At 45.4% G+C, this 11,987-nt stretch overlaps 1 protein-coding gene across 1 annotated transcript; it reads left to right on the forward strand.

Annotated features, from left to right (window-relative positions):
* Window positions 1–201: 201 nt before the first annotated feature.
* Window positions 202–3,682, forward strand: RGS2 (regulator of G protein signaling 2). The gene is made up of 5 exons (XM_074151249.1): window positions 202–335; window positions 711–812; window positions 916–977; window positions 1,894–2,060; window positions 2,515–3,682. Exons 1-5 carry the CDS (start codon window positions 223–225, stop codon window positions 2,707–2,709), a joined length of 639 nt encoding a protein of 212 aa, XP_074007350.1. The 5' UTR covers window positions 202–222; the 3' UTR covers window positions 2,710–3,682.
* Window positions 3,683–11,987: the final 8,305 nt, after the last annotated feature.

Raw genomic sequence — 11,987 nt, forward strand, 5'->3', positions numbered from 1 at the left:
GAGACGTAATCCCGGAGGAAAGGCAAAGCTTTTCCACACCGCTTTACCAGGAAAATCAGAACGCCCTCCTGCGCGCAGCCCCAGCCCCGCCGCCCTCCCGCCCGGGGGCGGGGTCTGGGGCGGGGCCGGGGGGGGTGGGGCGTGCGTGCCCCGCCCCCCGCCGGGCCATATAAGCGGTGGCGGCGGCGGGCGCGGGGAGCGTGGCCGGGCGAGGCGGGCGCCATGCAGAGTGCCCTGTTCCTGGCGCTGCGGCACAACGGCGGGCGGATGGAGCGGAGCGGCCGCCGCCGTAGCGAGGCAGAGGAGGCGGAGAAGGGCAGGATGAAGAAGACGATGTGAGTGTCCTCCCCCTGCCCGCGGCGGGGCCTCAGCCCCGGGGCTTCCTGCGGGGAGAAGCTTCCACCCGCAGAGCCGGGGGTGGGGTGGGGGGAGAAGCGGGCTGCGGAGCTGGGGTCTCCGTGGGAGCAGGGCAGCTTGCCCACCTCTGCTGCCTGCAGCTGTACCTTGGCTAACACTGGTCACTGGCTAGCGAGCACATCTGTTGACAGAAGTGAGGGGAACATCGTTTTTTTGCCCTCGGACAGATGATCTGGGTGAATAACTGAAAAAGCAACGTCAGGATGACTTTTGCAGCCTTGGCCAGTGAAGGGGATGGTGTTTAAAGCATTTTGAGTTGTCGTTTTTAACATGCATCTTCTTTGTTCTTCCAGCATTAAAGATTGGAAAACGAGACTGAGCTACTTCCTGCAGAACTCTTCCAATTCTACTAAAATGAAATCTAAGAAAGTGGGGAAACACCACACCTACTTCAGGTAAGCTATGAAAAAGAGACTTTGTTTAAGTAACTCAAGTGTTTTACAAAAAAACAGTAAAGCTTGAGCAATGGAGTCTGATGTTCCTCATCTCTTTATGCAGACCTTCCCCTGAAGAAGCCCAGCTGTGGTCAGAAGCCTTTGATGAACTTCTTGCTAATAAATGTAAGTCTCTCTTCGGAAAGTAACATTCAAGAGCAAAGGGGTAGTGAAGTTTATATATCTGTAAGAGACTGCTTCCTTGCATGTCAGCATTATACCTTTCTAATGTAAATAGCTTTGAAAGTTAAATGCTTTAGACTGTTTAAAGCCAAAATTCATAGAAGTGCTCTTTAAAGAAATCGCAAAGTAATACTGAAATACGAGGACTACTTCGTTGTAGTGGAATTTTTTTTTTAATCCTTGTAGTTAAAATCATACCTATCAGCTTGGCTTTGCCAGATGTGAAAGGAACACTTGTTCCCCGAGCTCACTGCTTAACCAAGACAAATGCATTCAAGGAACTTGGGAAGGATTCTGCAACAGAAGTCTAACAATCTCAGGGCTTTACTGTAGCTCTACAAGGAGAAGTACTCAAAAGCAGAGCAAAAAGACTAAGTAATATTACCATTTGCTCTTTGAACTCGAGTCATCCTTTCCATTACAAAAAAAAAAAACCTCCAGAGGCTTGTGGCAGAGTCAAATATTTACTCCAGTGTAAAGGTTAACACAGGAGATCCCATCTAGAGAGAGAGGTTTTTTAAATACAGAATTTCTTTGCAGGCATCACAAAAGAGAACAGACAGACTAGAAATGGCTTTCATTTTTTGTGTTTACCTAAAAAATGACTAACTCAAAGTGAAGCCTGCCAAGCTGTTGGTGTTAACTTGTTTGCATACATGCTGTGTATATATATATGTATGCTATGTATACATATGCATATATATATGCTATGCTGTATATTATTGCTATGATATCTCTGAAAGAACCAGACTAGAACTACAGCAAAATGTTTTGGTAGAAACAGATGTGACCAATGGGTAAATTCAAGATTCCTGAAATTGTTAATTGATGTGTATTTTTTTTATTATTCTTTCCCTAGATGGTCTTGCTGCTTTCCGAGCTTTTCTGAAGTCTGAGTTCTGCGAAGAGAACATCGAGTTCTGGTTGGCTTGTGAGGACTTCAAGAAAACCAAGTCACCCCAGAAGCTGACATCGAAAGCGAAAAAAATCTACAATGACTTCATTGAAAAGGAAGCTCCCAAAGAGGTAAAGAAAAAACTATATTAAGTATAAGTGCCCTGCTCTATGAGTTCTTATGCCTTTCTTTATGTCTCTGAACTGACTTTAAGACGCGGATGCCAAACTGTATTGTATGTACCCCACTGTTAATATCTGTGTCTGAACCTAGCGCTCTCCCCGACTACCTTTTTGCTGAGCTGGAAAGTGGCACAAGCAGTATTTCAGAGACTTTCCATCTTCACTGGGAAAAGTCAACAGCCACATTTAATACCTGCAACATCTTTGAGTTTAGCCCTGAAAGACAGTATATCTTAATTACTTTGAGTTTTGTATAAAAGCAGAATTTTCTTAAAGGACACTTCATTAATTTGACCCTGTAGTAATAGGATCTTCCCTTCTTTACCTCTTCAGAAATTTTATGGTGTTTTACTTGCATGAATTCAGTTCTCAGAAGTAACCATCCTTTTTTTTTGTATTCCAGATAAACATAGACTTCCAAACCAAGAACATGATTGCGCAAAATATTCAAGAAGCCACACATACCTGCTTCAGCGCAGCACAGAAGAGAGTTTACAGCTTAATGGAGAATAACTCATACCCACGGTTTTTGGAATCTGAATTCTATCAGGAGCTGTGCAAGAAGACACCCGTCACCAGAGCAGCCCAGGGGACGTGAGAGATGGAGAAGAGCGAGAAGAAGCCTTTCAGCTAGTGAGGAAACAAGCCACAGCTCATGGTGGCATCCTGACCTGAAAGACTGGGATACCAAGCGCTCAGTCTGTTTGCCATGGTGCAAGGACAAATACTGACTTTGGCACAAAGCTGATAGCAAAGACTGATGCTGTTGGAGGACATTCAGAAGTGCCATCAAGAAGCTGCTGGCAATGTGCTTCACTGCGAATGCTGCAGTGAGAGGTGACTCCATGCGTGAGACCAAACTGTGTGGTGTTAGAGTCCTTGTGTGGCAGCTGAGGTGGTGATGCAGCAGGTCAGAACAGAGCTTCCTTCTTGTAAACAGAAGCTGCTCTGTACAGTTGTGCAGTGCTGACAACTTGAGTAATTGGTTGTGTATTTATTTCTCCTAAACATCAACCAGCGTTGCCATCATCAGTCACTTGGTGTGTTCACACTGGTTCTGTAAACTGCCTCTAGCTGCAAAGAGATGTGTTGGGTTTCTGTGCAACTTCCAGACAGCAACAGCGCTGTGCAGCGTGAAGCCAGAAAGGGATATAACTGTTCCTGGAGGAACAGGTTCTGCAACTAAAGTATGCAGGGCTGGGCTGTGTTGGTGCAGTTGAAGGCAAAACTTGGCCAAGGCGAACAGGAGCTATATAGTATTATATTTATATGTGGATTATGATTGTGTTGGATGCTGCAATAATGTCATAATTCTGTCTTGATGATAGCAAGCTTCAGTGAAGCTTCTTATTGTTTTTTAATAAACTATTTTGATACAAAGCTTTTGTTGCTTAACTTTGTACACACAGAGATACACCATCTAGTACAAAACTTCAGAGTATTGGAATTGCATGGCATGGGTGTGATCTTAATAGGGCTAATTTTAAAGCAGTTAGTTCTTAATCTGCCAGGCAAGCATTTTGTTTGGGTTTTGTTTTAACAGAATAAAAATCCTCAACGTTTGAAAGCTTAACAGGTCACATCCTCTCTCTTAACTACCTCCCCATGAAACCAGTTTCCAAGACAGTGCCAAGGTACTTGTAAGGCTAGGCATGACAACAGATGAACTAGAAAGATGCAGCCACAAGCAGCAGCTGTATTGCTGCTGGAGCTCACAGGGCTTTGGAATACAGGCCCCAGTACTACAGCAGTAGCACAGCTGCTCCAGGCCTCTTAGGGGGCCCTTGGTATCAGGCTGTAAAACCAATGTAGAATCAGTAGAGAGAACATTACAATAGGAGCACTTCACTTACTACTAGGCGAGTGCTTCTTGGGGGAAAAAGTTACCGGTCATAATTATTCCATGTCATTTTTTCTAACAGACAACATCTAAAAGCAGGATTTCCAAAACAGCCCCACAGTTGGAAGCCCTAATTTGATATTTTGTGACTTGCCTGAACTCTATCTCTGTTTAGGTCCTGGCTCCGGCTATTTTGACTCCACTCCTCAGGCCACAGCTTTACTCGTTTAGTTCTCATATAGCCACAGCGGTCACTTTACAATGGTGCACTTCTCCAAGCATCAAGAAAGTTCTTACTACAGGATTTTCCACTTCGGTGACATATCCAAAATTGTTCAAAAGCAACTACTTCATGCATGTACATAGATATTGCAGGATATATAGCAGTGTGTATATATGGATACACAGATATGTATATCTCTTATACTGCCTCTACACATGGAAAGGAACAAATTCGATACATCCCCAGCTTCGATATAGCCCTATTTCTAGGGCTGTGAGAGCTAGCTCTCATACAGCTAAGCTTGCTGATCAGTTAAGTGAACAAAACAAGAAAAACTTGGCCCAGTAATTTATTGCAACAGAGAAAGTTTTTTTCCTAACCAGGAAAAACAGGTTTGGGCTGATAATTGCTTTTATAATCTAACAAAATAATTTGAAGAGCATAAAAATAGCCAGAACTATACCTATTAATGACTCAGAGCCAGGGCAGGAATAATTCCATGAAGCTTCATTGGCTTCAGTGAAGCCACATTAATCTGTGCCAATTTGGGATGTGGTAATTAACCACTGCTAGTGTCTGGTTTCAGGGAAAGAAACATTTCTTGTTTCAGCAGGTGCCAGAACTACTTATAGCAGAGCATGTACTTCAGAGGGGAGATTAGGTGGGGCCGTTAGGCAGGGCATCACTGCCTGAGGGCTGCTCTTGTATATTTTTAACACTTGTGTCACGAACATTGGTCTTTAGGAAGTCTGTGCAGGCAGCTCTGTAGCTTCCACAGACCAAGTCACCAGCAAACCAACCAAGCCATGCCGAGTCCCTGGCATGGTCTGGCTGCAGCATCTGAGAGCCTTGGTTTCAGTGCTAAGCTTTGCAGCAAAACAGCTTGGTATATTGATAGCAAAAAAAAAACCCACCCAAACCAACCACCCAACCAAAAAAAAGCCAAGAAAACCCCAGCCCCTTTATTTTTAGTAAAATACAACATATCCGCACGCACAACGTTCCTTCCGATTATTACTTTTCCGTTGTTGGTTTTTTTTTTTGATGAGCCCTGTTTTTCCAACTCCCAAGGGTAAGCTTCACCAGAAAAAAGGGCACTACAGGTCCATTGGGAGTACTGCAACCCCTGAAAGATTGCTACAAACATTTCCTGGACAAAGAGAAAACCACCGATTACTTTAAGAGATGCTGGTTCCATACTCCGGGCAGCCTTACAGCTGCAGTTAAAATTGGTACTTTGGTATCAGTATCCAATGGCAACAAATAATAAACTGCTCCTTCCTCCACAGCCCGGCTGAACATTTCACCCTCCCGCCCCAGTCCCACTGGGCTGGACACAGCTGAACTCACCACGACAGTGGGGAAAAGACCAGTCTGGGAATGGAAAAGAGAAGGTGGCAGAGCTGGAGTCCCACAGGCCAAGGTGAAGGTGCTGCTAAGCAGCTGGCCAGAGTCTGGTCCTTTTTTTAGCTTCCATCAGGTTATAAAACTGCCCCAGCCCGTACCCCTGTCAGCAGCCATCTGGGCAAGAAAATAAAGTGGGACCCAATGGGTAACTGCATTCCAGGAGCCGTAGCTGCAAAGGAGCACGGGTCCTGAGCAAGTTTACAAACAAGCTTAGCATTTTTAGAGCAAGGACTTGCTGCAAAAAGCTGAGGACAGCGAGAAGTGGACATCTCCAGAGCGCAGTGGGGAGAAAGGCATGCCAGTTCTGCTGGCACAGCCTCCTGCTGCACAGCAAGTCCTGGCCGATCCCAAGAAAGTCAATGCCAGTTCACGCACTGCTAACATAACATCTTGGCGGGTAGAGTCAGAGCATCTAGAATTGCTGAAAAACACCAGCAGGTCTGCAAACAAAGGCAACTTATAACTGTCCATGTATCACTGGTTTTAAACCAGTCTCACAATATTTGGTGCTTTTCTTATCTACTGGAGACAAGTGAATCCCCTGTTTTCATATCACAAAAAAATATATTTCTCACCCTTACGATTATGAAGAAAAATTTGCAATTGCAACTAGAGTATCCCTAGTAATTCCCCAAACCATAACCTAATTTAAAGACCATGCAGTCTTTAAAAAAAAAAAAAAAAATTAAAAAAAATATCTAATTTTCTAGGCCAATCTTATGATTTTGGGAAACAAGGTCACGAGTTTCAACTGTCTGAATCCAGCAACAGCTTATTTTTTTAAGCGCTTGCATCGACACCGCAGCATAGGACAATCTGATAGAGAGTCCCCCATGCTATCAAGAAGACAACATGTAAAGTCATCTCCTAAAATACGACACCAAAGCAGCTGACCCTCGGTAAGTGCCCCCTGGCCCAGAGGCTGGAGAGGACCTCTGAGAACGGGGTGAGCTCAACAGCGATGCTGACTCACTGTCTACTCAAATGGGAAAGCAACGCTACCCAGTAAACAAACAGCACTGCAGTGCTCTCGCTCTGCGTATTGATGTATTGTGGCTGAAAAAACGTACCAAGACTATAAATAAAAGCTGCATTTCCACTTGAAATTCCAAATCTCAGTTTAGAGAAGGGGACACTAATGACGGTTTAAAGAGCTTTATAGGCACACGTATGTGTGTGGAAGGGTTTCTTGGATGAGACTTCATAACTTGGCAACTTGCATGGAGCAGAAAACTGACCTTTAGAAGTAGTTTTAGGATCCTCAAGGATTTTTTGGGGGGGTGAGGCAAACTTGAGTTACTGTGGTTCAAGCAGGAAAAACTGGTCAGAATCTAGGACAGCATCCCAAATTCATCTTCCTTCAGGTGCCAAAACATTATCCATTGCTCCTCCTCGTGCCACCAGCACAGCAACAGCTGGTGTCCCTATTGGCTCACATGTGCCAGGAACAAACTACCAGTAAGGCTACTACATCAACCCAAGGTCCACCCCAGAGACACAGCTGATGACAGACATACCTACAACATAAGTCCTCAATCCATCCAGTAGAGCAAGCTAGATATAAGATTACACTTATAGCACAACTCAGGGGAAATATATAGCCCTCAAGGCTGAGCTTAAATGGAGCCCTGGCAGATGGGCAGTAGGTGTGGGCCCAGGTGGGGCTGTTCAGGACAATTAAAGCCATTAATACCCTCAGGGTGCTAACAGAAATACGAGAGAGCCCTTTTCTGAGGCTTACTGTGCTGTGCTAGCCATATGGCCCCATCAGCTCATGACCCTGAAGCAGTCTGAATTTTTGAGGAGGCTCTGCAGTAGGATTTGTGGTGAACACCCTCAGCAATTAGCCTTGGACAGTTCTGTAGATGTACTAATTGGCATTACCCTGAGGGCTGTAATGGGGAAACGATGGCTGGCCAACACAGAAATCCAGGGAAAATAGTCCCATTGTTATCCTACGTAGGAGTTTAAAATGTGACTCTTCTGGCAATCTTTCATTAAAATAATAACTTAGATAGGAGTTTCCGACAGCTACAAAGTACCCATGAGCAGCAATTAAATGTATTTTAATGTTCCATTAAAACTATGAAATATTCCATTCAAGATAATCTAATTGACAGAAATTAGTACTTATTTTCCCCAGCCAGTTTTCCCCCTTGGAGTGGAATAAGTTGAGTTTCTGCGTTGTGGATTTAGACCAGAGGGCAGCTCCATAGCTTCTTGGATGGCAGCCTGACTTCTGGCTTTCAGGGGATGTGGTACTAATATAATATTTATAGTGCTCGGAAAGTCAACTGTCTGATATGGAAAAGGCACTCAGGAGCAGAGCAGGCTGTATATGGAGCTGGTGTGTTCCTTCACTTTTGTGGACATCCAAAGGAAATTGAAATAATGGGAGCGTGGCAGAGCACAAGGGGCAGTGAGGAGCTGTGCTAGCACCCTCCTGTTTCAACTATTGATTTTAAAGGCTGACAAGGTTAACCCTTTCACTGGGACCAGCCTGAGCTGATGGGGCTGAGCGTGGGAGGTGAAGGGGTGCTGGGGGGGAGCCATCCCCGCCATCCTGGGGCCACCGCAGCTGTGGCATATGCAGATGTCGGAGGCTTCCCCTCCTCTCAGCAGGCTTCGTACTGCGTCAGAGAGATTATCTGTCATGTGTGCCTGCCCTCCCTGGCGTCCGCCCAGCCTGAATACGTCTGTTTGCAAAGTTGAGCTGTCTCCTGACTTGGCTGCGGTTTGGTTCCTGCTGTTTACTTTCCCTGATACCAACTGCGGACTGGGACCAGGCATCTGAGCAGGGGGAGGGATGACTGCCAGGCAGGCCAGGACCCTTCCAGCTGCCTTTGGTGCCACTGGCAGACTGAAACCACACTTTTGCCACTCGTCCTTCCTGCAGGCTGCTGGGTTTTGGAGTGGGGTCCTTCTGTTTTCCAAAGCAGAGGTCAGCTCACTCGGCAGCAGTGGCCCTTCGAGATGAAAGTAAGTGCCAGAAAAACGCACAGTGTAAATGGGTCACAGTTGAAAGCTGAGGAAAAGATGAACCCTGACCTTAGGATCAGATAGTCACAGAGCTTTATGGAGGGCAGGGTAGAGTGACATAGTTACATGATCCAACTGCAGCATTTTTATGATGCTACGGAGATCACACTTGTTTCAACAGGCTAATGCCTGTATGAACATATAGTTAGCTATTTAAAATGTACAAACTTTTCTGAATAAAGGCTCTTGGCTTCATCTTTTTAGCAGGAAAAACAAGGTGCTCTACAGAGCTGGCTGTGGGAAGAGGTTGAGTTAGCCTAATACAAAGGGACCAAATTCATTTTAGGCTGAAATTCTGACAACTAGATTATGTCTCTAGAGTGACACTTAGAAATTAGGGCCAAGTCTGTCATTTTGAGGAACTCTCTAAGCCAGGAGTCAGCTCAGCATCCATATGGCTCTTTCTGTAAGTCAGCAAGGAAGGAACAGCGGATGCATCTTTTACTAGCACTAAAGCAACAATACACTACATTGCCCTCTCCATTTACCTACAACTAACATTTGCTAACTTTGTTCGTTGGGCCCAGACTCCCAATCCTGATAGAAACTGTCACACCTGCTGGGTGCTGTAGAAATACTTTGGTTACCCCCAAGATTCACCGCTCTATGTATGCTTTACTAAAGCTGAGAACGTCAAACCCTTGGCAGTCACTTGCTATTGTCTGGAAAGCGAAATATTCCTAACACCTGGAAGAGTCCACGTGGCAGAGGGTTTTTTTCAGAGCAATTTCCCAAAGGTTCAGAAGCCTCTATGGGTCTCTCGCTAGGTTAGGTGTGCTCTGTGCCTTAGAGCTGCTGGGGAGGTCTGTTTGTGCTGTAAAACAACATCATGGACTGCGATAATTGGGCTCTGGGGCAGCACAGTCTGCCAGCAGGCAGTTTTGGAAAGAGGTGGATACAAGTGTTAGAACAGTACGTGGCATAAGCCTTCATATCTCCTTTAAAATTGGATCCTAGGGCAGTTCCCAGCTAAACTGGGCTTCACTCAGCCATAGAGACTCTCTTGACACTGGCAGTGGTCACCAAGCATAGGCCTTCACACCATGCCTTAGGAAGTTCACATCCAGAACAGAGCAGTGGAATCTGGACATTTGACACCTAGGAAACAAACAGATCATCTTCCTGGAGACGAACATTTAAGCTAAGTGTTTAGATACAAAAGCTGAAACAGCTTGAAGAGCACCAGCTCTCCCTCCTAGCCAGCCTCCCTTCTCTTTTTCACTCCCTCCATCCAAGTATTTCTTCCCCACAAACTAAAACATTACACTTGCGTAATAATGTCTTGGAGCTGTTTGGCTCTGAGAAAATATGAGAGTACACAACTGTTATGAAGTGTAGTGTTCTGAAGCACAAACACACTTCTAAACCATTTCTCCTTTTGTATGTTTCCTCGCAAAACCAAAAAATTACAATGGTATAAAAAAACACTGTGCTCTGGAACAAGCAATCTTTGCACACTGAAAGGTCACTCATCTCTTGGCATGCTCATGCACTGTAACTTCTGGAGAAGGTACCTACACCTCACACACAAGAACTTTAGCAGATCTCTTTGTATGTTTTTCTCAAGGCTGCCAGTTATGGGGGGACCTCCTGAAAGTGGCTTCTAACTGCCTTCCCTTTTCATGGCTGGAATCAGAATAAATATAGGTTTTAATCAGCTCTACTGGCCACCATAAAACATTTAGTTATTCACTTTCAGTAATTTCACTCCTGTGAGAAAACCAAACACTTATCAGGGCAACAAACTAATGACAATGCCTAGTATTGAGAGGAGCAGCAAGCAGCGACTATACAGGCTGTACCCCACATCCCAGGCAATGCACCTGCCCTGCAATGTTCCTGTCATATTTAACTCAGACTAAGTATTACGTAAAGCCCCATTGAGCAAAGTCTGGTTTTTTATGGCCCCCATCAAGGGTTTGAGCAAGGTGTTGGGTCTGGTGTCAAATAATCCCAGCACATTGCTGAACTCATGCCCTCTGCAGTGCTAAGGGTTCACAGAGAGATGAGCAGCTCGGTGGAACTTGGGTATTGCACACCTAAACCACAAGCACTGCAGCCGGAGATACCTACAGCCCTTCTCTAGCATCTTCCCAGCACAGAGCTTCACATCCATCAGCAGGTTAATCACCACTACCTCGCTCTGCGATAGAGATGGGGAAACCAAATCACTGATTAGTTAAGCGATATGTATAAGAGGCGGAATGATATATTAGTGATATATTAGCTCATCTTTGTGCAGAGCAATTATACCGATCTAGAGTTTCCAGAAGATCTCAGCTAATGTGATGTACTTGAGACAGCAAAGCAGGGAGGATGCCTATAATCGGGTTGTAATAGCCAGCTCCCAAAGGTAGGACCTAGAAACCTCAATGTAAGGTGGGTGTCTCTGAAACACCACTTTGGCAGTCACTGGTATGTTTTTAGAACAAAAGTATGACTCCAGCCCTGCAGTCTAGCATAATTACAGGAATAATGGAGTTGAGGAGACAAAAGAGAAGTGCCCTTGGCACGGGAAGTGGCTTCCCTACTGAGGACAGAGCATTTCCGTCAGGACAGACGCGTGGCAGGCAGAATGGTCAAAGCAGGACGTTGTAAAGGGACTGGCTGGCCGCCAGAAAAAACCTACCAAGCATTTGCTTCAGCCACATGAATCACCACCGAGTGAAGGTTTCAGCGGGACAGGAGAGTCATCCCCTGTTCGCACATGAGCAGGTAGAATCAGTGCGGACTTGGAGGGGAGCCCACGTTGAACATATTTTCCACTAGGAATTAGTAAGTGACTAACGATGATGGCAGTCATTAGCAAGGTGACAAGTTAGGAAATAACGTCCAAAGACAGCAAAAGCTCCTCTGAGTAAGCACAGGCTGGTGGACCATGGGCGCCGCAGCTGCCCTGGGGGGAAGGTTGGGCTCGGGCAGGTGCTGCTGGTGACAACGGGAGGATCAGGAACCGATACCACCAGAAACAAACAAATAGGAGGGGAACAAAATACTATTTTCTGGCAAAGAACATGTCAGCTGCAGGGTTTGCATGAGGTTTTAGTGCCACAAACAATAGAGGAGTGTGGACGAAATGTCACTAGGGAAGCGTGGGTGTAGTTGATAACAGATTGCCAACAGATAGGAAATATTCCCCCCTCAGATCAAGAGGACCTGGCAGAAGCATCACTGCTTGCACTCCCCAAGAACCGAAATAATGCAGCTGCTTTGCTGCTTTACTGACAAGACTGTAGCTTGTGCCTGTGGGAGTTAATACGGCCCAAATTACTTTTTCCTGGAACAAGCCACTTGTAGAACTGATAAAACCACAAATGGATACACAGGGTTATTTTAATAGCAGTTTACCAAAACCAGCCACGTTTGG

This window comes from Numenius arquata, chromosome 8, assembly GCF_964106895.1.
Source record: "Numenius arquata chromosome 8, bNumArq3.hap1.1, whole genome shotgun sequence".
Lineage (NCBI taxonomy): Eukaryota > Metazoa > Chordata > Aves > Charadriiformes > Scolopacidae > Numenius > Numenius arquata.